The 26,775-nt window shown below is 42.0% G+C and overlaps 1 protein-coding gene across 4 annotated transcripts in view; it reads left to right on the top strand.

The window, feature by feature from the left end:
• The first annotated feature begins 2,368 nt into the window (after positions 1 to 2,368).
• Positions 2,369 to 26,775, top strand: part of gig (TSC complex subunit tuberin) — a 42,917-nt gene continuing 18,510 nt past the window's right edge. For 2 of the 4 annotated variants that reach the window (XM_089734070.1, XM_089734068.1), the window contains exons 1-22: positions 2,369 to 2,650; positions 2,745 to 2,878; positions 4,554 to 4,811; positions 5,163 to 5,299; positions 6,268 to 6,442; positions 7,154 to 7,345; positions 7,866 to 8,007; positions 8,858 to 9,003; positions 10,219 to 10,391; positions 10,761 to 10,929; positions 11,717 to 11,944; positions 17,318 to 17,491; positions 18,809 to 19,006; positions 20,802 to 20,982; positions 21,053 to 21,208; positions 21,275 to 21,471; positions 22,060 to 22,173; positions 22,771 to 22,910; positions 22,981 to 23,106; positions 23,200 to 23,407; positions 23,895 to 23,977; positions 25,759 to 25,866. In XM_089734070.1, coding sequence (XP_089590196.1) covers positions 2,578 to 2,650; positions 2,745 to 2,878; positions 4,554 to 4,811; positions 5,163 to 5,299; positions 6,268 to 6,442; positions 7,154 to 7,345; positions 7,866 to 8,007; positions 8,858 to 9,003; positions 10,219 to 10,391; positions 10,761 to 10,929; positions 11,717 to 11,944; positions 17,318 to 17,491; positions 18,809 to 19,006; positions 20,802 to 20,982; positions 21,053 to 21,208; positions 21,275 to 21,471; positions 22,060 to 22,173; positions 22,771 to 22,910; positions 22,981 to 23,106; positions 23,200 to 23,407; positions 23,895 to 23,977; positions 25,759 to 25,866 — 3,512 coding nt within the window. In that variant the 5' untranslated portion in view covers positions 2,369 to 2,577. The remainder of the gene's footprint in view (positions 2,651 to 2,744; positions 2,879 to 4,553; positions 4,812 to 5,162; positions 5,300 to 6,267; positions 6,443 to 7,153; positions 7,346 to 7,865; positions 8,008 to 8,857; positions 9,004 to 10,218; positions 10,392 to 10,760; positions 10,930 to 11,716; positions 11,945 to 17,317; positions 17,492 to 18,808; positions 19,007 to 20,801; positions 20,983 to 21,052; positions 21,209 to 21,274; positions 21,472 to 22,059; positions 22,174 to 22,770; positions 22,911 to 22,980; positions 23,107 to 23,199; positions 23,408 to 23,894; positions 23,978 to 25,758; positions 25,867 to 26,775) is intronic. The other 2 variants (XM_089734069.1, XM_089734071.1) reach the window with 2 other exon arrangements.

Here is a 26,775-nt window from a genome sequence, read left to right as displayed (position 1 = left end):
TTAAAAATATATAATGAATAGGTAACATAATAATAAGATCGAGGGACTGCTAATTAAATCAGCCTTTGCGGCAGGCACTTGGGAGAAAAAAAATGTAATAAATAGTCAAATAGCTATGAGTTAATGATAATAAAAAAAAGGGCTAGTATAAAATATTATCATTACATTACGTACACTTACTCAACTTTATTAATGAAAATCCTTATATTTCTTCTGTAATAAAGAGAAATTAAAATAATTTTAAAACACAATAAATAAGGAGAGACTTTTGTTTATCAAATAACAAAGAAACTTTTGAAGTCACGGCCACTCGATCAACTTAGGGCGTGCGAGGGAGATAGTTGCTCCCACAAGTATTCATTATTCTGATACTTTACAGCTGTTATCCAAAACGGATTTAATGGTAATCTGCAATGAATAAAACCTCTATAAAACATTATTCCTTAAATTTATATTAATGGTGGTAGTACCTCTTGTGAGTCCGCGCAGGTAGGTATCACCACCCAGCCTCTTTCTGCCATGAAGCAGCAATGCGTTTCGGTTTGAAGGGTGGGGCAGCCGTTGTAACTATACTTGAGACCTTAGAACTTATAGATCAAGATAGGTAGCGCATTTACGTTGTAGATGCCTATGGGCTCCAGAAACCACTTAACACCAGGTGGGCTGTGAGCTCGTCGACCCATCTAAGCAATAAATAAATAAAAACTACAAGTCCGGTCCTGTTCAAGCATAAGTTCTTTTACAATAAATAGCCGTCAAGAAAGTATTTAGGGGGGCGAACCCGTTGATTGTGAGCGCCTGTCCGTGTCACACAGGTGAGAGCATATTGCCGACCCACGTCACACCCGTGCCAGATTACAAACTATTACACGCACTTGTACGTAATTGTGGGTCTCTAGTTCGGTTTCGTTCGTTCTTATGTAAAATAAAAATAATTATCTTACTACCATAGACTGCAGTGACCTCTCATAGATCGTGATGGCCGAATTCACCGTTTTAGCTATTTGTGATGATCATTGGCCCCAGTAAGCGTTGAATGAGTCGTCTGCATTATAGTCATTATTCATTATAGTCATAATAAAAAAAGTACATTAAAACATTTTTACTACGTATTTTATATTAGTAAAGATGGGCAGCCGATGTTTTGGTTAATCTGATTGTGAGTTGTTGCCGGATTTCATAAACAATACAACATGCGGTATCGTACTTTTCTTGAGAGGACACGAGAAACGAGCCCCGCCTTGGTGAGGGCTCCAATATGCCAACATACCATACCATACCTTTGCTTGCCATACCATACTATTGCTTACTTGAAATTTATATCAAATTTGCCTTTTATTAATTTTTGACGAGTTTTTATTTTATTAATTTTTATTGCTTAGATGGGTGGACGAGCTCACAGTCCACCTTGTGTTAAGTGGTTACTGGAGCCCATAGACATCCACAACGTAAATGCGCTACCCACCTTGAGATATAAATTCTAAGGTCTCAAGTATAGTTACGGTCTCCCTGATGACAAATGGTTAGGTTAGGTTGGGTATCATTTACCCCTCTTCTGTACCATTCAACTTTCTACGGAGATCAGACGTCGGGTGTGAGTGCGAAAGGGGAGTCGTGGTGGGTTTCGCGGGCCCTAAACATAGCCTTGGGCCCGCGGCTTGCTCACAATATCTGCAGATCGTCAAATCCCACATATCCGGCGTGCTCCGCTCGTATGTGGTTCGACCCACTGCCCGAAAAAAGAGGCGTTTGCTACCATCATACAATCTCTTTCGGGGATACGGCACATTAGATTTTGAAAATAAAAAACTTGGAAACAAAAATCTTTTCAACAAGATATTAAATTGAATATGAGAGAGAAATTGAAAGTTATTAAAAATTACGATTAAAGAATGAGATTCATATGAAATCAAAATATTTGCAATATACATACTGGTATCCTCATAATTTATATTTAGCCCTTCCCATTTTAGGTACTAGTAGTGCCATCTATTGCAAAATACACGTTAACTCTTACAGCGTGAAGTTGAAATGAAGAATGTTAATTTAATTTACTAGTGATATGGATGAAAAATCAAAGGATGTAATGTCTCGTGTTGATAACACAAAATACAAACGATGCCTTTGTTTTTGTCTTCACTAACGAGCTCAAAACACAAAGGAAATTTTCCATCTGCGATTCGTTCAGAAATAATTAGGTCAAATTGTTAACGTAAATTTTTTCTTTGAGTTTCATAATTGCTCTTCATTAATCCACAAACTTGGTCCAAATTGATAATTTAAGTATGATATTTAGATCTAACGTAAAACTGACTGGCAAATTTTAAAACAGAAATTGAAACTGTTTGTGTTTCGTTCAGAATGGCTCATGTCTATGTTGAATGGCCGCCTGTCAGCTGTAAGTACATCGGCTGAGAACCTGTCAAATGGTGAATAGCAAAGCAGGAGCGGTAGTGAGAATATTTTGTAATAAATATGTCTTTTTATTCGCTTTATCAAACACTTAGGTAATCGCCGCGGCTAGCCGTAAGCTGTAGTGTATTAAGAGTTTATATACAAAACCGGTGTCCATGCAAAATGGGGTCTAGGGACAGGGACTCGAAATCGCTACAGGACAAGCTGAAAGTGTTCTTCAAGAAAGGTGCATCGGGTGAGTACTGCGCGTGTGTTATGGTATTCGGAACGTGGCTGTGGTGTGTTTCGGGTTTTGTGGTGTAATATGTTGAATCTGGGCGTATGTACAGCGCCGCTAGCGGCTCGCAGCGAGCTGGTGTCGAAGGAGGTGCTTCATGAGTTGAGCGTCGAAACGCCGCTGCACCGACGGCTCCGTGCCATGAAGGATGTTGGCGACAAGGTCATTCAGGGACGCGTGGAAGACGTGAGTTCTTAAATCTACCTTCATCTAGTTTTTGTTCATATAATCTTTTCTATCCTATGCAACAACTTTAGTTGAATCAAAACATCATAATTATTTAAAAAAACAACAACTTAAACAGATTGCTAATTTTGGTATTCACCTACATTATTTTTATAACATGACTAAGGGCCCTAAATTGTTATATTGAAATCAAATTGTTCCACTGCTGTACTCCTCCATAAAATAACAAATATACTTCTCATCCATAAAATAGTGAATAGTAAAAATTCCAATAATTCATATTAAACATTAATTTATTGAGAAACAAACACTATAAATCAGTTCACAACATTTTGTTGTACACATCCTTATGACTAATTACTATGTAAGTTGTAACATAATTTTAGTTTGCATTATTAAAAAGGAAGAAAAATAATGAAACATTGTTACTGATCATAAAATAAATCATTTCTTGAATAATATATAATTGCAGCATGCTATTTGCTTTTACAACCACTCAATTGACACTTTTTACAAACAACTCCCTAATTAAAAAAAGAAATGATACTTACCTTAGCACTTTACCAACCGGTTTTGTCAGGTAGCCACTCAGTAAGGACCAAGTTAGTTCTGTATGAATTTTATTATAACTCATACAGATATGCAGAGGTTAGTACATATCTACTAACAACATCACTAAATTGCACTGAATGCAAATTGAATGCATTCGTATCAGTCAATGCAACGGTGTTAAAATCTGCAGGTTGTACCAATTTTTTTAATGAAATACATACTTAACAAATGTTCACGATTGACTTCCACTGTGAAGGATTAACATTGTGTAATAAAAATCAAACCTGCAAAATTAAAATTTGCATAATTACTGGTGGTAGGACCTCTTGTGATTTTGCACGGATAGGTACCACCACCCTGCCTATTTCTGCCGAGAAGCAGTAATGTGTTTGGTTTGATGGGTAGGACAGCTGTTGTAACTATACTGAGACCTTAGAACTTATATCTCAATGTGAGTGGCACGTATACGTGTAGATGGGCTCCAGTAACCACTTAACACCAGGTGGGCTGTGAGCTCGTCCACCTATCTAAGCAATAAAAAAAGTGAACGCATTTGATTACTTTGTAATTAAAATTATTTAAAAATAGAAGTTTTTTTTTCATCGAAAGCATTTTGCTATCCAGATGAACAGAAAAGAGTACATATATAATACCTTCCCCCCAGTCCATAGTTAGGCCCTCACAGATGACTTATTAGTATTTAATGACTATAGTATTTCCTGTTATGTACAATGAGTATATATATAATTTAATAGTCATTTGCATAATTGCTGGTAAGATATGCTATATGGGTTGTGACTGAAGTTTTGTCTAGTTGTTCAAAAATCCAGAAATCGATTTTGTATTCCAGTTGATAATTTGAATAGTATTTATTTCAATGTGAAATTTGAATGAAAACATTGTGTTGAATTGCCATTGCGGAAATTTTCCATCTTTAATATGTAATCCTTATCATCTGAATGATGTGACTATCTGAGCCTATGAAAAAGCCACAGAGTCATAAAAATTAGAATAACACCCTTGCCAATAATGATAGGCAAGAGAGTAGTATGTGTGGAGATTATATCCACCATCAGTAAGGAATATATATTTGATGCCAAGAACATTTACATTTTCTCAATAGGGTGGTGTTGAAAAGTTATGGTCTTGCACTCGAGACCTCCTCTACACGGATAATACCGAAGCCCGTCACACAGCCCTGGGGTTCATGAGATGTATCGCTGAAGGACAAGCAGAAGATCTACAAATAATGAGGACAATTTTCTTCAAATTCCTAAGGGAGACACACCCGTCTCATCCGCCAGATGACTATCAATTACGCTTTAAACTACTCTATACATTGACTAATAGCGGGAAAAATATTAATTGTTTTGAAGTGGATGTAAGTAAAAAATAATCTTTATTCTTTTTGTTCAATCAATGCAGTTAGCTGAGGGATAACTGTGACTTTGTGTTTGGGGAAATCCCATATACCCTACACAGATATTCCTCTTTATAGAAAGGGGCTTCATAGGATGCTGCTATTAGGCTAAAAAGAAAAAGATACACATTGCTACATTTAAATGGAAAGTGATGAGAATCTAAAAAATTTACAGTGTGAATATATATTTAAATTTTTTGCTTCTCTGAGCATGATTTCAGTGAAACAACACTCAAAACAACTGTAGTACACATTTACAAATACATATTTGTAAAGATTTCACTAATTTCCAGTGATAATAATTGATTTCAGATTGGAGAGTTCTTATTGGAATGGCTGCCTCAAATTCAGACACCATCAAATACAGTTGAATTTTTACAGCTAATCGTAAATGTAGTAAAATTCAATGCTACATATCTGGACGAACACATTGTACACGGAATTGTCAAGTATGCAGCTAGCTTGTTATAAAGAAATATTTACATTTATTTTAAATTGTAAAATGGATAACCCAGCTCATCAGGCCTTAATTGGTTTAGTTGTTGGTATATAAACAGAAATATCTCTCAAGGACTCATAAATTATTTCGAAATCAAGATTATTTTAATAAAATTTTCTGAAACAATACTTTAATTTTAAATCACCATCTGAGAAGGCAGATCTCTAATAGTCTCTACCTTATAAATACAACTCACTGAGTTTCTCGCTGAACCTTCTCAGGGGGTCGCAATTTAAATCTGGTGGTAGATTTTGTCCACCTATTTAAGCAATAAAAATAAAATAAAAAGTCTATAAAGCACTGCTCTTGTTAGGACCAGTATTAGCACACTCTCTTATGCTAAAGCCCCGTAAGCTCACCTACCAGACATAGCGTAGCTGGAATAGCCCATTAGCCTACCAGCGAATAGGTATTTTTTTTATATCCCGTGTAAGCAGACGGCCAACCGGGTGGTGAGTGGTTACCGTCGCCTGTGGACTTCAGCAATGCCTGGGGCAGAGCCAAACCACTGCCTACCGTTAAGTACTCAACAACTCCTCATTTGAAGTACAAACCTCATTTGAAGAAGGATATGTCATAGGTATATGTAGGATGTAATGCCAGGCTGTGGTTTTGCTCTGTCTATGGTATGATGACGTTGACTTCCGTGCGAGAAGGTGCCCAATTAATACTAAATGATCCGTAAGCTCATATTTACGGGTCGCATAGAGGGCAAGCGCGACGTGGGCAGAACACCAGCCAGATGGTCAGACCTAGTCAGAGAAGCACTTGGTGGTAGTCTGTACAAGGCAGTCCATGCCACCCATGATCGAACACAGTGGAAGAACGTCACATGTGGTCGCGATCCTCAGTAGTGAGGGAATGATATAGAAGAAGAAGCTCACATTTTAAAGTCTAATTAAATTTGAAATTCCTCAGCAACGCATGCCACTTGTGCGTATATTCCCCGGAGGTGACAGTTGTGCAGCAGTGCCTCTCGTTGCTCGAGGCTGTCGTGTCGTACTCGCTGCTGCCCCGGGCGTCCCTGCCGACGTTTGTCGGTGCGCTGTGTCGGACTGTCAACATGGAACACTACTGTCAAAATAGTTGGAAGGTACGTTTGATTTGCTGGTGGTAGGACCTCTTGTGAGTCCGCACGGATAGGTACCACCACCCTGCCTATTTCTGCCGTGAAGCAGTAATGCGTTTCGGTTTGAAGGGTGCGGCAGCCGTTGTAACTATACTGAGACCTTAGAACTTATATCTCAAGGTGGATGGCGCATTTACGTTGTAGATGTCTATGGACTCCAGTAACCACTTAACACCAGGTGGGCTGGGAGCTCGTCCACCCATATAAGCAAAAAAATAAATAATGAAATCAGTTTATGTAGGTCAGTAGGTGTGTGTATCTTTCTCCCTTACCCATTACATAAGAGATCTCGCAATCTTGAGTCCATTGCCTTTATTAATCTTGCATTCCTATTACTGCTTCGAAACAATCGTGCATGTTTGATGGAATGGATTAGTGCTATTGAAAAACAGTTGAGCCTTGACGTCACAACTCAAGGTGATGACAATATTAACGTTGTTGTATACGGGATCTGATTCCTATTTTATTTGAGCTGAGATATTGGGTAACTGCTAAAACATGTTGTTTTCCTTCTTGCATATAAATATCATATTTTAATTCGTTTTATTTATACCCATAAAATATTTGGCAAGCATTTAAGTTTTTCAAGTCAAATTTTCACAAGCGCTTCGAATTGAGATATATATCCAAGAGAAATTCCATCTCTTGTAGTAAATAAATGATTATGTCGGTCAGTTGATGCGGTACGTGGTGGGCGGAGACATTGGTCCGGCGGCCGTGCAGCAGATGGTGTCACTGCTGCAGTCGGGGGCGGAGGCCGGGGCTGCAAGGGGCGCCGTGTTCTACATCAACATGGCACTGTGGGGGCCGCAACGTGTGCCCACACTTAAGGTGTCATTTCTGGCCGTCCTACCGGCCTTTCTGAAGGTTTGTATTTTGCTGTCATCCACTGATATATGTAATAATTTTTAGTGGGAGCTAGTCATCACTCGTGCCATTCCACATTTGATTAAAATAATGAGAAATGTAAACCAATCATCAATCAAACCAAACCAACAATGTAATTCTTCAACTCAGTACAGGTGTCAGAAGTAAAATTTGTTTCAACCTAAAATCATAAAAGAGAACATTATTTAAAAACGAAATTATTGCAAAAAAACTTTTTTCAAATTCATCTTTAAATATATGCTGTCGTGGCCAAAAAACTTTTACTATGAAAAGTAATTTCATTTTAATAATATCAGAAAGTATAAAGCAATATAGATAAAAAAACACTTTTTGATAGAAATGAAACAAGTGCTATTTTTGTTAAACCATAAAATAGCCAGTAGAACTCTTTGATTGACTAGATTGCACAGAGCATTAACAATGTTAATATTTAGCTCCAGCACTGCTAGAAACAAAAACATTGTTGGGCTAAGAACATGTAATAAGAGAAACGTTTCAGGCGCTGGAGGGTCGCCAGGCGGTGGTGGCGTACGAGGTGGTGGTGGGGGTGGCCAGCGTGGTCACGCGAGCCCCCCACGAGCTGTACGAGCCGGCCTGGGACGTGCTGCTGAGGATCGTGCGGACCCTGCTGCAGCTCGACAGTTAATATCCGACTACCCTACCTTACTCATTAATGTAGCACACTCTACTCCCGCGACACCTGCCGTGCAGTGGTGGCGCCGTGCATAATGGGAAGATACATAGTGACATAGTGATCAGAGATGAACATATCCCCGGAGATCGAATTGTATTTTTATTTTTACTAGTGGTCGAACGATAGTCGAAATTCTATAATTAATTGGAATTGTAAGCTTGTACACTATTATAATTGTATTTTCAACGCTAAGACTACACTATAGAAAAATATTAATAAAGATATGAGAAAGAAAAGAGATATGGAAATATTTAATCTATTCTCAATTTGACCACAGGCGTCAAGAACAAAAGTTTGACAATAAATAAATAGTATGCATGCGTGTGTGCGTCAAATTCATGGCAGTGTATGTAATGTTTTTTTTATTGATTTAATGTATTTATAGGCATAATTTAAAAAAATATTAACATTGTGCACTCCTTCTGTATATTCTCTATAAGTGTGGGAAATTTCATACTCCTCCGTCCGCGCAATTTTCGTAAAAAGGGATACAAAGTTTTTCCTTCACGTATTAATATATAGATGAATTAAATGTGTAAAACATATGTGTTTATGGATGCCTCTTGACAGAAGACAACATCTTGTTAACATCAAATTTATATAAGTTGTTAATTTGTATAATTACTAGTGATGGTAGAGACTGCACTGTGAGCACGCGTGGCCACAAACTTTCAGCAGTAAAGTAGAAGAACGGTAGGAAAACGAAATTCACACAACTCAGAGTGGGGACCTTGATGAGGGGTGTTCTGTTTTACCCGTTATATGTATAATCTAAATGAATAATTTGTGTCGAACAGAATCGTACGACCCCCCCAACGACTTGATGCACTCCCGCCTGCACAACATCATAACGTCGATTGAACAACTCCAGGAGTCCGGCCAGTACAAGGGCGACGCGGAGGCCCTGCTGGACCTGGTCGACAGCTGCGGACACGAGCGCCCGGTCAGTCGCGTACTACTAGCGGTCCCCCAGTACTCGAAATTCGATTATAATTAATTGAAATTTTTGTTAAATTGAATTTGAAGCATACTGTTGTGTCCTATCCTTGACCTAATAGTGCCCACAGCCCTAATCATATGCAAAGTCAGCATTTTTGATTGTTCCTAGCATATTTATTGGAACTAGTGGTCCCCTAGTAGTCGAAATTCGATCATAATTAACTGAAATGATAACTGTAAAATGTTTGAACATTATTATAGTTCTATTGTTAAAGACTATTAACCTTCTGTAATCACAGATTAAAGATAAACAGTATTAATTTATCTTCAATTTGACCACAGACTAAACAATAATATAAGTTTGACAATAAACACAGAGTATATAATATGTTATGTCAAACACATGATAATCAATCAATAAAAAAAAACATTACCTACACACGGTAATTTTTTATTTATTGATTTAATGTATTTGTTATCTATAATTTAAAACAATGTTAACATTCTGAACTCCTTCTTTATTTTCTATATAAGTGTGGGAAATTTTATACTCCGTCAGCGCAATATTTGTGAAAAGGGGCACAAAGTTTTGCTTCACATATTAATTTTCTATTTATATTCTATCTATACAATATATAAAAATGAATTTTGGTCTTGAATTATTTGTGGAAGTCCAAAGAAGGTTTAAAAGGTAGATGTAAATATGAAAATGCTCGGAATTAAATAAAAATAACAATTTTGTTTTTCCTTTGATGTGTACCCCGTCGGACGGATTCCTTTTGTTTGCTTTAAGTTTATTTTATACAAAATTTTAGGTCTTTCATTTGTCCATTGAGGCACTCCGAAGGCTGCCGGGTCAGCTAGTATATCTTATCTTATACCTTTAAATGAGCAATTCTTGTATATATATAATTTGAATCTCGGAAACGGCTCCAACGATTTTCATAAAATTTAGTATACAGGGGATTTCGGGGGCGATAAATCGATCTAGCTACGATTTATTTTCAGAAAATGTTGTTTTATTCGTGTTTTCAATAATCAATTCTTCCCGACATCTATTGGCGAATAATAATACTATTTTTCTTAATTGAGAGCAACTAACCGCTTTAAAGACACATCAATAAGGCGTTATCAAAAAAAAAAACCGGTTATTTAGTTATAGATGAATATAAGGACTACTCCTTAAGTGGCTGCATGTTTAGTGTGTGGTCGTCCTCAGGAATCGTCCACGATGCAGCTGATCAGCCAGCGGGCGGGCGCGCTGTCCCCCACGGGCAGCGAGTGGGTGGCGAGCGCGCTGGCCCTCGCCGACAAGTACATCCGCAACGAGTCGCGCCTCAACGTGCGCCTGCACGCCCTGCACCAGATCATGGCCTTCATTACCAGATACGGGTCCGTCGTCCAGCGCTTGCGGGCGCATTTATGCGGAATTTACATTACGAAATTTGTGTTTTTTAATTTTTTTTATTAACACCAGATGGGTTTCACAGCCCACCTGGTGTTAAGTGGTTACTGGAGCCCATAGACATCCACAACGTAAATACGCCACCCACCTTGAGATATGAGTTCTAAGGTCTCAAGTATAGTTACATCGGCTGCCCCACCCTTCAAACCGAAACGCATTACTGCTTCACGGTAGAAATGGGCAGGCTGGTGGTACCGTGCGGACTCTCAAGAGGACCTATCACCATTAAAAGTAAATAATTTCGTAATGTAAATTCGCCCTTAGTGACTATGCGGCGTGACGCTGTTATTTTGCAGCTACGTATACGGCGAGGAGCTGGTGGAGCTGGTGGGGGTGCCGGTGCTGAGCGGGTGCGCGCTGGACGCGGACGTGGCCATGCGCGCGGCCGCCGCCAAGAACCTGGCGCTGCTGGCGCGCAACGGCACCTCCGAGTCCTGCACCGACCTGATAGATCTCCTTGAAAAGGTGAGCTTTTAAATAATTATAATTTGCGTAATTACTGGTAATACCTCTTGTGAGTCTGCACAGGTAATTACCACTACCCCGCCTATTTCTGCCGTGAAGCAGTAATGCGTTTCGGTTTGAAAGGCGGGGCAGCCGATGTAACTATACTTGAGACCTTTGAACTCATATCTCAAGCTGGGTGGCGTATTTACGTTGTGGATGTCTATGGGCTCCAGTAACCACTTAACACCAAGTAGGCTGTGAGCTCGTCCACCAATCCAAGCAATAAAAAAATAAAAATACAGTCAGGATAATATTTTTAGCTTTTATTTTCAAGTTAGAAGTTTGATTGTAATATGTAAGAGAGAGAGAGAGAGAGAGAGAGGTGGGAACGTGAGGAGTGAAGTTGCGTGATTTGTTTTATGTTGTCTGTTTAGTGTTTCTTCAGGTTTAAATGTGTAATAACGGTGGTTTATTAACTGTTTAATATCTGTGAAAGTGCACAAATGTGGGAAAATGAAACAAAGCCGCTGAAGGTTAGTTCTCAGGATCCTCTAAAAAGTTCACTGAAAAAACTCAGTAAATGACCACAATTTTACTAAGATTTTCATCCTATATCGTCTCATCTCATCTCATTTTTATTTTGTTTCATTTCACTCCATATTATAATTTTTCATAAAAATAAGAATATAATTAAAAATAAGACATGACTTTAAGGTCTTAGTTACCGGGCCATAAAATCCCTTATGAAAAAAATATATTGTGTAATGTAAGCAGTTGGTTGGTGAGGCTCGTGTGGCGGTTGCAGATCCTGAACCGTCCGTTCGAGATGTACGTGACGGACGTGGCCATCCCGGCGGACACGGAGGTGTGCGACCTGCGGCTGGCGGCGGGCGGGCTGCTGGACGTGCTGCGCGCGCGCCTGCTGCACGCGCCCGCCGCGCCCGCGCGCTGCCTCATCGTGCTGCTCGACCACCTGCACCACCACTACCGCCGCCCGGCGCTCTTCCTGCACCACCCCGACATCCGCCTCAAGGTGATCCTTCCTCTAATATTACCTATGAACTTGCCGTTTACTATACAGAGAGATAGTCTTCTTGATAAATATTGTTACGGGCTGGGATTCGGGATAAATAAAGTTTCACCAAAGTACAACTTAAAAACTGTATTCAACACTTAAAACACTTAAACACTTCACAAACACTTTAAAACTCTCAATTCGCTTGTTTCGCTTCGAGTAGTTCCGATTACTGACTTGACTGCGTGCCATCCCTACAACGCTTTTATAGCCGATACCTCGACCCTAGAATTATCGAAAATATTCCACACCTCTCTAGTAGCACTTTCCGCTATCTGTCAATAGATGGCGTTATAATTCTCGAGCATTCTGGATCTTTCGATATTCGTTCGACTAATCGGCAATACATGGCGTTACTCTTACCGGCGTAACAATATTATTAACGCCAGTATTGTAAAACGCAACTTCAAACGTAAAAGCCTTTTATATAATACTACTAGATACAATACTAGATGTATCCCGCGACTCTACTTGGGTTCAGTTTAAAATTTGAGTTGCAGGTTAGAGCTACTTAATTTTGTAGTTATACTCAACAAACAGATTGTCCAATGCAGAAACATCTTTTATAATCGGAATGAGGTTGAAGTGAGATACCTATTTATGATTTGAAGCAGTTATGCACTGCAATATAAAGCACATTTTATGTACATAGTATGTTATACATATTATTCATCGGTAGTAGCTACGGATTTATGGATCTGAAACTGGCACCTGTGACAGAGAAGTTGAGAAGTGCGCGTTTGGGATGGTATGGACATGTGATGAGACGAAATGAAAATGAGGTTGATAAGAGAGTGTTAACTGTAAATGTGAAAGGATGTAGAGAAAGAGGTAGACCTAAAAAGAAATGGATGGATTGCGTGAAAGACGGTATGTGTAAGAGGGGGGTGAGCGAAGAAATGGTATATGGTAGAGGAGTATGGAAGGAGAAGACATGTTGCGCCAATCCCAGGTGACTGGGAGAAGGGCAGGATAATGATGAGTAGCTGCGGATCGTATGTCTAGCAACCACTACAAAAAACGGCTTAAGTGGTCAGCGGACGACCCACCTTCTTATAAGTGTATAACGGACACCGACAATGCCAGACTCCCATTCAAACGGTTAACCTCGTTCGGACTTGTGGCGGGTAGCCATTATACAACGCAAGATATTTGTCAGATGCCTGAACCTCGCTTACGCCATTTTCAAGATAAAGCGCATATATACAAGTTCCGAACAATTACAGTACGGGTGGGGTAGCCGTTGTAACTATACTGAGACCTTAGAACTTATATCTTGAGATGGGTGACGCATTTACGCTGTAGATGTCTATGAGCTCGAGTAAACCACTTAACACCAGGTGGGCTGTGAGCTCGTCCATCCATCTTTCTTCTTCTCAGTCGTGTCACTCTTGACAGAGTGGTCGTGATCGTCATGTAGTGTTGGAAGGGGCAGACTTGATGCGTCTCACGATGTCGCGCCATCTCTCCCTGCTCGAAGCCATTCTACTGCACTCATTTAAGGGACCTCCCACTGCAGTTTTAATTTGGTCGGTCCACCGCATTGGTGGCCTCCCGCGCGGTCTTGTACCATCAACGCTTCCCTGTACAACGAGGCGTTCTATGGACCGACCATCTCGTCGCGAAACGTGTCCGAAGAAATTCACCATTCGAGACTGTACTATACCAAATAGACGCTGCTTGATGCCGAGTTCCTGAAGTATCGAGACATTTGTACGAAAGTCGGTCCACGAAACTCCAAGCATTCTTCTCCAGCACCACATTTCCAGAGCGTCTATTTTCTTCCTTTCCACGTCTCGCACGGTCCACGTCTCAGCAGCGTATAGAAATATAGAGAATATTAGTGTTCTAACGAGCCTGATCTTTGTGGTTTTGGTTATGTTTCTATTTCTCCATACTTTCCTCAGCCCGTCCATCGCCGACCTCGTGACAGCCATGCGCCTTCTGATTTCGTCCATGCATCCGCCATTATTTGAGATTAACGCCCCAAGGTATATGTAGGACTGGACCACGTCGCAACCCGCTATTTGAGTCACGTCCGGCGAGTTATTCATAGCGCGATCGACAATCATCACCTTGGTCTTACTGCGGTTAATCTTTAATCCAAACTCAAGGCTCACACGTTCCATCCTCGACAGTAACTCCCCCAAGCATTGCGCATCAGTTGCAAACAAGGTGGTATCATCCGCGTATCGCAAGTTTGCAATCCTATACCCCCCAATTGCTACACCATCTGTCCAGTTCTCCAAAGTGATGCGCATTATGATTTCTGTGTACGCATTAAATAAGAGCGGCGATACAATGCAACCTTGGCGAACCCCAGCACTTGGATGGAAGTTATCAGAGAGAACGTCATCCGCGCGCACCGAGGCCGTACCATTCTCATATAAGCGTCTCAGTAGGTGCACAAGATGTTTCGGTGTCCCCAGATCCAGTAAGGTCTTCCACAAAACAGGCCATTTCACCGAGTCAAACGCTTTGGAGAAGTCAACAAAACAAATGTATGTCGGCCTGTTGAATTCTCTTGCTTTCTCAATTATCTGACGTACGATGAAAATTTGTTCCCGAGTGCCTTTCCCCCTCACGAAACCGGCCTGTTCCGGAGCAATCTCTTTGGACAGATAGGTTTTTAATCGCTCATTCAGAATATGTAACATAATTTTGCTAGAATGTGATGTAAGAGCAATTAGACGATAGTTGTTACATTTCTTCGTAGAGCCCTTTTTATGCAGGGGAGTAAACACGGTATGTGTCCATTCCGACGGCCAAACTCCCGTCTGCCATACCCTGTTGCATATCTTATGAAATATGTGGTCACCGCGTTCTCCTAAGGCTTTTATTGTTTCAATAGGAATTGCATCTCTACCAGTCGCTTTCCTGTTTTTGAGGTGTTTTATAGCAGCCCTAACCTCAGACAGGAGAATGCTTGGCTCCAAGTCCTCATCGTTTGGATCTGTACTTGTAAATTGCCGTGACTGTGGATCCTGGAATAACGATTGACAGTAACTCTTCCATGTTTCAGAGATTTGATCCAACTCTGTTATCAGTTCGTTTTTATCATTTACAATAGCCCAGGTCTTAGATGGCAGTGATTTGATAATGAACCGTATTTTGTGGTAGAGATCTCTAGATTCATGCTTCATAGCATGTTTTTCGACCTCTTCACAAATGTTACGAAGATGAGAGTTATGATCTCGTCTGCAGCTGGCCTGAATATTGGCAGACAATACATTCAGTTTGTTCGTGTCTATGCCTTGAGCTTTCTTTCGACGTCTCTCTTCAATTAATTTTGTCGTCGTCGTGGCCTAACGGATAAGACGTCCGGTGCATTCGTGTTGAAGCGATGCACCGGTGTTCGAATCCCGCAGGCGGGTACCAATTTTTCTAATGAAATACGTACTCAACAAATGTTCACGATTGACTTCTACGGTGAAGGAATAACATCGTGTAATAAAAATGAAACCCGCAAAATTATAATTTGCGTAATTACTGGTGGTAGGACCTCTTGTGAGTCCGCGCGGGTAGGTACCACCGCCCCGCCTATTTCTGCCGTGAAGCAGTAATGCGTTTCGGTTTGAAGGGTGGGGCAGCCGTTGACTATACTGAGACCTTAGAACTATATCTCAAGGTGTGTGGCGCATTTACGTTGTAGATGTCTATGGGCTCCAGTAACCACTTAACATCAGGTGGGCTGTGAGCTCGTCCACACAGCTATGCAATAAAAAAAAAAAAAAAAAAAAAAAAAAAAATTAGGGCGAGCGTACCATCGGTCATCCAGTGTTGGCGTTTGCGCATTTCCGATATTGGTTTGGACTCTATTACTGCATTTTGAATGAGTTGTTTAGCCTTGCTCCATAACATTTCCGGTGTAGCCTCATTGTGATTGACGTCAGTCCACTCTGTCCATTTCCGTTCGAACGCCGCAGTAAACTTTGCCCTATCTGTTACTTCGATCCTCCTTTGCGCTCTAGGAGATCGGGCAGCCTTGAGCTTCAGTCGAATTTTTGCGACCAGAAGTTCGTGATCCGAACCACAACAGGCCCCAGGTAGTGTGTGGGCATTAAGAACAGATGTGCGCCAACGAGATCTAATTAGTATATAATCGATCTGATTACGGTGCTTTCCTCCAGGTGATGTCCAGGTGTACAGTCTACGAGGGTGGTGCTGAAATAAGCTGTTCGCCACGGTCAGGCCATTTTCATTTGCGAACCGCATCAATCTTTCACCTCTTTCGTTTCGCAATCCAAGCCCGAATTTCCCTACACAGTTGTTATACAAATTGGAGTTAGCTCCAATTTTCGAATTGAAATCACCCATTATAACAAGCAGCTCTCTGTTGGGGACTTTCGCAATCACTATCTGCAGTTCTCTATAAAAATTCTCCAAAACTTCGGGTAGTGCAGTGCTAGTAGGGGCATATACCTGTATAAGGTTTAGGTTTACAGGCGACGCTTTCAGTTTCATAGATATGATGCGGTCGCTAACTGGCTCGTATCCTATTACACAATTTTTCTTATGCCTTGGAACAAGAATTGCCACCCCGTTCTGACTATCATTGTCATTTCCAGAAAAGTATACAGCATGGTTCTCTGTGAAGAAATGTCCGCTGTTTCTCCAGTGTGTTTCGCTTAGTCCGCATATACACAAATCACACTTAGTCACCTCCCCTTCCACAATGTCAATCTTACCGGGTTTCAGCAAACCACGCACGTTCCATGTTCCTATCTTCTGAATTTTTCGGAGTTTGACAGGTAAGGCCGCAGAGTTTCCAGTAACATTATTTCCACGCGGAGCCTGGTCTCCTACTCCGACGTGGCCGGTAGCCCATTTCCCACCGCATGCCCCGGAAGCGATGCAGCGCCGGTCGCCAGGCGGTTCGCATGGCAATCGTGGTTCCATAATGTTTACTTCCATGACGATTTTCTTGGGAAAGTAGTTGCAGTGGTTTCCCCTTGCCTTCTGCACCAGACTTTTTGAGGTTATTTGAACCCCAAGGCCTCTGAAGCCTCTTCTGACCACTGGCCAGGATTATGGTTATACCGCCACTACTCGGTCGCCATTGCCTCGTCCGTTATCTAGCAGGAGGACCGCGGTAACACGAAGATACCGCCGCGGATGATGAGTTATCCGCGCGTGCAGGTGAGGTTGACAATTGGGGCCGGAAAGATTGTAAGTCCGCTCTCCCCCTTCCCTCCCATCTAAGCAATAAAAAAAAAACATTCGGACCATCGGTCTACCGAGCAATATCACCCGCTAAGTGGAAGATCGTCCCTCCGTCGTTAAGTACTCCTACAGGATTAATTATAATTATTTGTACTAACTACATTACAGATATTTGAAATGATATTCTGCTTACGGGCGAACACGCTTAACTTCGTCGGCTTGCTGCCGGAAGGTCAGTTTTCGAGTCGAACCCGCGTCGTATGTTCTCCGTTCCTGCTGGTCGAGCCCCTAGGAGTGCGCGGACAGCAACATCAGAACCATCAACACAGAGATGTACCTCCGGTATGTGTTCAGCGGAACGTTTGTCTTGATCATTTATTTAGTTTTCATATAACAGTTTTAGATTTAAAAAAATTAATTTAGTCCGCACCCTCTCGTCTACTTAGTACAATGAATAGTTTTATTTACTAATTGAGACTTCTTTTAATTGTGAAAAATACCTGAAAAATTATAAAGTACAATACACTTTTTTGTCTTCACAAGTGCCTTAATCTTTACTAATCTATACTGATATTATAAAGAGGAAAGATTTGATTGTTTGTTTGTATTGAATTGTCTCCGAGACTATTGAAACGATTTACAAAATTCTTTCACTGATGGCAGGCTACACTATCCCCGGGTGACATAGGCTATATTTATTATATTTTCAAAAAAATTAGGGATCCTTACTAAAACTACAATAATGTGTGTAAAAAAATACCTATATTTTCCCGGTTATAAAAAATTCCGGCTAAAATACCTAAATTTTTTTATATCGCGTGCGCTACTAGCCAAGCGAAGCCGGGGCGGGCCGCTATATCTTATCTTATCTTAATATAATATATCAATCACGTGTCACGTTGTTTGTCCGCGATGGACTCCTAAACTGCTTAACCGATTTTTAATTAAATTTGCACACCGTGTGCAGTTTGATCCAACTTGAAAGATAGAATGGTTTTTATTTCGATTAATGGTCCCAAGATTTATTAATTAACAATAAAATTATTTCTTATGTTGATTATTGTTATTAATTGTAAGTTTCATAAGTCTAAAACAGATGGCGCCTTAAATCTGTTTTTACAGACAATTAACTGTAATACTGTCTGACGTTAATATCTTATAGATGGCGCTGTGTTAAAAATACCAACGTTTCACATAAGCTACAATGTAATGGCATAAGCACCACGTGTTGCTGAGTCTAAAGTATAAGTGAAATTTATTTCGTAGTAAACGCAATACAGTGAAATCGTTCTTGTTCGAAAACATTGTTCTTACTTTGTCAATTTTTGTTATTCGCATAGCCGGCCGCGTGTTATTTAGAAACAAAAACCTTAGCCACAGCAACGCGTGGCCGGGTCTGCTAGTTATATATCGACGCTTGAAAAGCAAACGTGACTAAGCGAATGAATCTTACATTAGACTAATTTAAAGTTGAAACACCTGAAAAAAAAAAAATTTTAACGAATCTAGCTGTAGGATTTAAATGACTTTAAAAGACCTAGAAATATATTTTTTTGGGCATCGAATATGGTTATTGCCTATCATTTATGTACAAAGCAGTTATTGTCGCTTAGTCACGTTTGCCTTTCAAGCGTCGATATGTAGATACAAGCTGAGCAGTCGTGTGCGCAGGGCGCGTGCGTGGTGCCGGCGGCCCGGGCGGCGCGCGCGCTGTGTGCGGCGCTGACGCGCGACGCGGAGTGGGCGGTGGTGGGGCGCGTGCTGCGGGCGCTGCCGCCGCTGCTGCACGCGCGCGCGCTGGCGCTGGGCCGCCGCGCGCACGACCTCGACGTGCTCGCCTCCACGCTCTGCTCCATGGTGAGCTCTCTTATTGCACGTTATTGTACGCTGACAATAGGCTATAAGCAGCGACTTGGCTCTGCCCCTGGCATTGCTGAAGTCCACGGGTGACGGTAACCACTCACCATCAGGTAAGCCGTATGCACGTCTGCCTACAAGGGAAAAAATAATATTTCAAAAAGGTGCGCTAATAGCATTCTCTTGATTCAACTTGAAGTCATCGTCTCCTAAAAGATAAAAAATCCTGTGCATTATATATCTAGCGATGCACCGGTACTCGAATCCGCAAGCAAGTACCAATTTTTCTAACGAAATGCGTACTTAATAAATGTTCACGATTTACTTCCACGGTATAGGAATAACATCATGTAATAAAAATCAAACCCGCAAAAATTTTAATTTGCGTAATTACTGGTGGTAGGACGTCTTGAGAGTCCGCGCGGGTAGGTACCACCACCCCGCCTATTTCTGCCATGAAGCAGTAATGCGTTTCGGTTTGAAGGGTGGTGATACCGTTGTAATGTACTGAAATCTTAGAAGTAATATCTCAAGGTGGTGGCGTTTACTTTCATTTAGAGCAGATATTCGGTTAAGATGGGCTCCGGTAACCATTTAACACCAGGAGAGCCGTGAGCTCGTCCACCCATCTAAGCAATAAAAAAAATAAAACATAAAAATAAGCCGTGGTCGTGTTTACAGAAAAATGAAAAGTTTGTCCGTGATGAACATCTGAACTAATGAACCGATTTTAATGGAAATTCCGATACCTTGTGGACTTTAGCCCAATTTGGAAGACAGGATAGTTTTTAACCCGCTTTATAATCACACTTTTTGAAGTTATACTTCTTTAGGCGCGTTAGGAAAAATTGATGAGAGTGAAATTTTACGATGCGCGCACACGTGACACACAATTAACAGAAATGAAGTTGCCCACTAAATCGCTCATTACATTGATTGATTGATTGATTGATAATACGACCGACGTAGCATGGCGAGTCTAAATATAGCCGCAGGTGAACTTTCCGAACCGCACCGAGAATTACCGAATTTATACGATGTCAAGAAAAGGGATGTCCAATATGCGTGTTTGAGGATGTTGGTTAATCGATTTTTTTTCAAATTGATTAAAATTTAAATTAAAAAAAGAAATAAATTTAATAAAAATAAAGTATAACTTCTTACGCGCGTACATAAGTACACGCACCCTTTTTTTGATCGCACTTTTTTATTCACATACGGTAAATGATTATTAATATCTGTTAGCTCTATAGGTTTTTAAAAGATGGCGGTGTACAACAACTTGATGCTTTAATGTCCGGGTATATAACAGATGACGATGTATTGAAAATCTAAACTTTTTTATGCTACATGTTTAATCCTTTTACGTAAAATAGACAGTGCGTCAATAGTTTCCAAAAATCTACGTTCTTTATATAATTAGCCATAGTCACAACGAAGTGTGACGGTTTTTATTTAATAACGCAGGATGCTTACAGATGGAAAACATCCCTTCTCTCTACCTAAATAATTAAAAATGTAATTTTTTATGTCTAATTTAGCATTATCTAGTGGGCCATGCGACTGTATGTGCAGCCCCATAGACACAACCCACTGAGTTTCTCGCCGGACTTCTCAGTGGGTCGCGTTTCCGATCCGTTAGTAGATTCTCCGTAGCACTGCTCTTGCTAGGGTCAGTGTTAGCAACACTCCGGTTTGAGCCCCGTGAGCTCACCTACACACGCCAGGGTAAAGCTGAAATAGCCTTGAGAGGCTATCAAATAGGAAGAGAAAAAAAATAAAAAAAAATGTGCAGATCTCAGACCGCAGCCTGAACTTCCCGGAGTGCCTGCGCACGTGCAAGGGCGGCAAGCTGCTGGTGTCGGAGTTCCACGGCACGGCGCTGCCCGCGCTGGCCGCGCTGGCGCCCTACCACAGCTGCCTCGAGCCGCAGACGCAGCAGCGGATCGTGCGCTGCCTGCTCAAGTACGGCATGGGTCAGTGTCTCGCCGCGCGCCGCCCCGCCCCGCCGCCCACTCCCAACTAACCGCTCGTGGTTGTCGCCAGTGCTGCGCTCGCCGCAGCCCTACATCAACGCGCTCACCATCTTCACGCTGGAGACGCGCGACACGATGGTGAAGATGCTGCCCGAGGTGCTGCTGGACCTGTCCAAAATCTCGGACACGAAGGCCATAGCGAGCCCCATGCTGGAGTTCCTGTCGAGTGAGTGCTCCCCCCCCAGCCCCCCTCTGCGCACGGCGACCCCTGCTGACCCCGGCTGTGTTGCAGCGCTGACGCGGCTGCCGAAGGTGTTCGCGTCGTTCGTGGAGGACCAGTACATGTCGGTGTTCGCCATCCTGCTGCCCTACACCAACCCGTCGCGCTACAACCACTACGCCGTGTCGCTGGCGCACCACGTCATCGCGGCCTGGTTCCTCAAGTGCCGCCTCTCCTACCGCAGGAACTTCGTCAGGTTCATCATACACGTGAGTCCGTCCCGAGTGTTGGGGACAATAATAATATCTAATGCTAAACTCTATATAAATATTACATTGAGTTTCGTGCTTCTCCCTTTGTATGTGATGAGCTTCCCATATAAACCTTCAACACCTAAATAACCACTTTTAGGGGTAAATATGCGTACGCGTCGATATATGACGTGTACTATTATTTGTAGCTGTATTTAATTTTATTAAACATAAATGACACTAATACAGAAATAGAAAGGATGCTCCCAATTAATGTTGAACTATCCAACGTGCACAATAAAGCCAATATTTCTGTATCCGAATCCGTTATAATGTCGTAAAAAATAAATATTAAATTTAAAGTGAATATTTGTGTAAATAGTATCATATAAGACAGACAGACAGAGTTGCAGCTAGACAATTTTACATTTTATAATTCGTAACATTTTGAAACGATTACTTATTATAAATAAATCGTTTTCACCCACGGATGTCATAGTTTATATCTCAACCTACAATGACGTACTAGGTACTGATTGAAGGTTGGTCGTGGTATTGTCTGAGACGTGCATTAGAGAGCGCAGGCTGACCCGCGCCGCTCCGCAGGGCCTGCACAACTACATCATCATGCCGTTCGAGGAGCAGCTGCAGTACAAGAGCAACTTCCAGCACGGCGCCGCCAACGAGGACTCCTCCAACCGGCAGCGGAGCTCCAGTCTGGTACGTGCCCCTCCACCGCGGCAGATGAGGCGCCAGAGCGTCGTCCCAGCTTAAAGTGCTATAATATTATAGAATTGTCGAATCCCTGCTGGTTTGTTGCTCCGTCTACAAATGTAAACCCTAACCCAGGCCTGAGCCGCCTTCGGAACTACAATACTTCCTTAAGGGCCGAGTCACACCGGAATGGCAGCGGCCGGCAGCGATGCCAGCGCGGCCTCCAGACTGCACGAGCCTAGTCTCTTGACTAGTTTAGTTTCTTCATTCGGCAATGATACTCGTGTGTTTCAAGTGAACATGATGGAATTGCTTATTATATATGAGGGCGGTGCCGTGAGCGGTTTTGTGTCGCTGCTGGCAGCCGCGGGCAGGACCACCGACAAGACGCACGAGGCGCGCGGCTGCTCGCTTCTCCGCGGGCGGGCGGCGGCTGTGTCGCGACCTTTTCAAACTTTTCAAGCGAACTGATCTTTTAAGTATATAGATAAAGTTGAAAATTATTTTACACTGAAAGTGCTCGCCGCGACGCTGCCGGCCGCTGCCATTCCGTTGTGACTCGGTCCTCGGAGACCCCGGTGCTGACGCCGCTCTCTCCCGCAGGGCTCCCGCGCCGTGCCGCAGGTGGCCATCGGGCGCGGCGGGCCCTCCGCCTCCGCCGCCTTCCACGTGGAGCTCACGGAGACGTGCGTGGACCTGCTGGCGCGGTACGCCACCACGCCCTGCACCGTCAAGCCGCAAAGGTACGAGCCGCGCTCCCCCGGGACGCCGCGTCCAAATATATAAACGAACACGATGCAATCTCAATTCCAGGAGCGATCTGGCGGAATTTCTGTTCAACGGCGGCCAGTCGATGACGTGGCTGGTGGGTCACAAGCTCGTCACCATCACCACGTCCGGCTGCCTGCAGAACTCACTCAAGCAGGGACTTTGCGACAGGTGAAGAACGATTATGAATATTTAATAAAATTATTATAAATGTTTGTGTCAAGTGTCGTTGATGTAGTGACAAACCGTTGTCGTGGCCCGCAGGTGCGCGGCGCTGTGCAAGCAGCACGCGGAGAGCGCGGCCGGCCCGCTGCCGCCGCTGCGACCCGCCGCCTCTGCCGCACCCGCCGCCTCTGCCGCACCCGCCGCCTCTGCCGCACCCGCCGCCTCTGCCGCACCCGCCGCATCTGCCGCACCCGCCGCCTCTGCCGCATCTGCCGCACCCTCCGCGCTCGCCGCCGGTGCGTCGCAGGTAGTGTTCTCACTCATATTCTAAATTTGTTAATCTCTATATATAAAAATGAATCGCTGTTCGTTGGTCTCGCTTAAACTCGAGAACGGCTGGACGGACCGATTTGACTAATTTTGGTCTTGGAATTATTTGTGGAAGTCCAGAGAAGGTTTAAAAGGTAGATAAATATGAAAATGCTCGGAATTAAATAAAAATAGCAATTTTGTTTTTCCTTTGATGTGTCCCCCGTCGGACGGATTCCTTTTGTTTTAAGTTTATTTTATACAAAAGTTTAGGTATTTTATTTATCGACTGAGGCACGACGAAGTCTGCCGGGTCAGCTGTCTATATGATAAATATAAGAATTAATTGGCTCTTACCGTAGTTTAGTTTACACATGTCCCAGGTCAGAGCGCGGTCACCCAGCGGTCGACATACACAACCCGCAGTACCGGTAGTTCAGAGAGCTAGTTCTTTTAAAAACGTCACTTTTTTGCTGACATTCCAGACACAGCTTAATGAGTCGACGAGCGACAGCCAGACAACCGAGGACAGCCCGTCGCAAGCACAAAACCCGCCCGAAGTAAAACGGTAAGCTTTACTTAGCTTTTGCAAGTTGCCTTCCTGAATCTACTAATACTGATAGAAACTTATCTTCAATAACTTTGGTGATTTAAAATTTGTGCTTCGATAGCTCGGCTCTGTCTAACCTCGACCGTGATATGAAACTAAACAAATTCGAAGGAGGTCGGATATTCCAAATCGAACTTTTTCGTCTGTCTGTTTGTTTGTTTGTTGATTGATAATTTCACTATAAAATGGTTTTTGTTGGTATAAACTTGGCCCGGTTTTGGGGGAAGGGATAGACGATTGAGCTTTACGCTTTCTCTTGGTGACTCCAACTAACGCTTAAGAACACGCAATAAGGTCTATATTTCTGCGAAACTGGGTTGGTGAAAGTTGGTCGTGCGACTGAAAACTCTGCAATAGTTCTAAAATCGTGTTAATTTTTTTTTCAATTTCAATGATATTGTTGTCTACTTAGTATTATTTTACTTATAAATGTCATTGACTTATTAAAAAGGCGGTAAGACACGTTCGTACAGGTCGATACCTATAATTAAACTGCGCAATAGTCGATATTCCGACTCTCCGCACTTTATACGTATTAATAAAGAGTCGATCTATCGACGATTCACTCTGTAAGAGCTAAAATAATAACGTCAAAAGTAGCATTAAAAATACAACTTTTTCATATCCGAAATATCCTGTCTTTATACTGTGACTGCACTTGTACTAGACTACGCAAAACTAGACGAATAATCCGTCCTCTTCTAACACTCGCGTTAGAGAGAGACAGAACAACTTGCGGGTACACTTCGTTCGTCTAGCTAGACACTAAAAACGTTTTAAGATCTAAAGTAGTTGTGAGTTATCAGTCGACGCCAAACTAAGGTTTTCCGAGCTTGCTTCGTGAATAACAAGGGGCTTTTTATAACCGGTACTATCGCCTACACCGCACGCTAGATTTATATTATATTATAAACTAGCGACCCGCCCTCGCTTCGCTTCGGAAACATTAAAACACACATAAACCAAAAAAAAAAAAAAAATTTAAAAAAAGTAGCCTATGTTCATCAGGGACAATGTCGGCTTCTAATGGAAAAAGATTTTTTCAAATCGGTCCAGTAGTTTCGGAGCCTATTCGAAACAAACAAACAAACAAATCTTTCCTCTTTATAATATTAGTATAGAAGAATAAAAGAGAAAAACAATATTTTTTTCTAAGCAGTCTTTTATTGAAATGTAAATTTACATAAATAATCGCGTTCGTGAATCGTTGATGACCACACGTAAAATACGCCATATGTGGCCGACTATTTATATCAAATTATGAATTCAAAAAATAATCGCGAACATATTCAACAAAATCATTAGCACCATCATAGTTGAAATTTTAAATGAAAATTATTTTTGGTTTGCTCAAAATTGGGATAAATATTTAATGAAATTGATTTATCGCGTTTATTCGTACACATGACGGTCAGTCAAAGCCAGGGTGGCCACACGGCGAGGTATTAAGTCCATCTCTCGTTTATATTGGATCGATGGCTACCCTACCCTTGCCTCAATCAGTGTGGACGACACGTCCTTCTTCAAACGAGACTTGTGGAGAGTATTAAGCGGTAGGCAGTGGCTTGGCTCTGCCCCTGGTATTGCTGAAGTCCATGGGCGACGGTAACCACTCACCATCAGGTGGGCTGCATGCTCGTCTGCCTACAAGGCCAATAAAAAAATAAGTCCTACTGGTCAATGCGTACACGTGGTGTGGGCGGGGTGCGGTGTGAGGCAGCGTGTGTGTGCGTGTGTAGCTACAGCAAGCGGTCGCTGCAGCACAGCCGCTCCACGGAGACTAGCTGCTCGTCCCCGTCGTGCTGCGACGCCCCCCTCCTGCCGCCCACCAGCGGACACACCACCAGGTCCAAGCGCCCCTACTAAAACGATTAATATGCTTTCCTACTATTTGACGCCTCATGGAAACACCACGCGAATGTATACTCCTAGTACAGGCTTGCCCGCTTAAAAGGAGACTCCAATCATTGTATTGTTTTGGCTCGCTTTTGAAAATAAAGTACTTTTGTATTTTTTTTGTTTTTTGTATAACATTGATGTATGTAGGTCTGAAGAGTCAGTCATCCCCTCACAGTCCAGCCGTGCCATGCTAGGGGTATCTAGTTACACTTTTTTTTACCTACCTATTCTAATGACCTTGAAAGGTCATACTAGATTCACCGAACGATTAGGTGAGCTCACGGGGCTCAAACCTGAGGACGTTGTTAACACTAGCCCTAACAAGGGCAGTGCTTCGCGGAATCTACCACCGGATAGGAAACGCGAACCACTGAGAACTTAAACTTCATTCATACTAATGTAGGTTTGCGGACTTAATACCTAAGAAATTATCTACCAGTCGACAAAGAGTGATGCAGAAAAGAACGTAATAGGTACATCGTTTGATAATTCAGTAATTCCAAAATGTTACTAATAGTAAAGACTCCCAATTTTATTATTATTATATAATTAATATATAATATCCCAATATTTATAATATTTCTCGTATTAAAACATGAAAATTAAAACAAAAACTTTAAAAGTAACATACGGCGTATGTAAAAAAATATAGCCAGTCCATTTGACTAATACATAACTTAAAACGGTGTTTGAAAATACTTATAATTAAGTTGAAAAATCCTCAAACGAGATTTAAGAAGAGTATTACTATAGTCCTAACGTAGAAAGAGAATTTTTCCGTTGCCAAACTCGATATTACGTCGGGCTGGCAAAATTCTTTACCAATTAAGCTACAAAAAGCTATGCGAAACAAATAT

Source organism: Bombyx mandarina, chromosome 17 (genome assembly GCF_030267445.1).
Source record: "Bombyx mandarina strain Sakado chromosome 17, ASM3026744v2".
NCBI lineage: Eukaryota > Metazoa > Arthropoda > Insecta > Lepidoptera > Bombycidae > Bombyx > Bombyx mandarina.
Note: the sequence above shows the minus strand (reverse complement) of the source record. Positions and strands in the feature narration are given on the sequence as shown.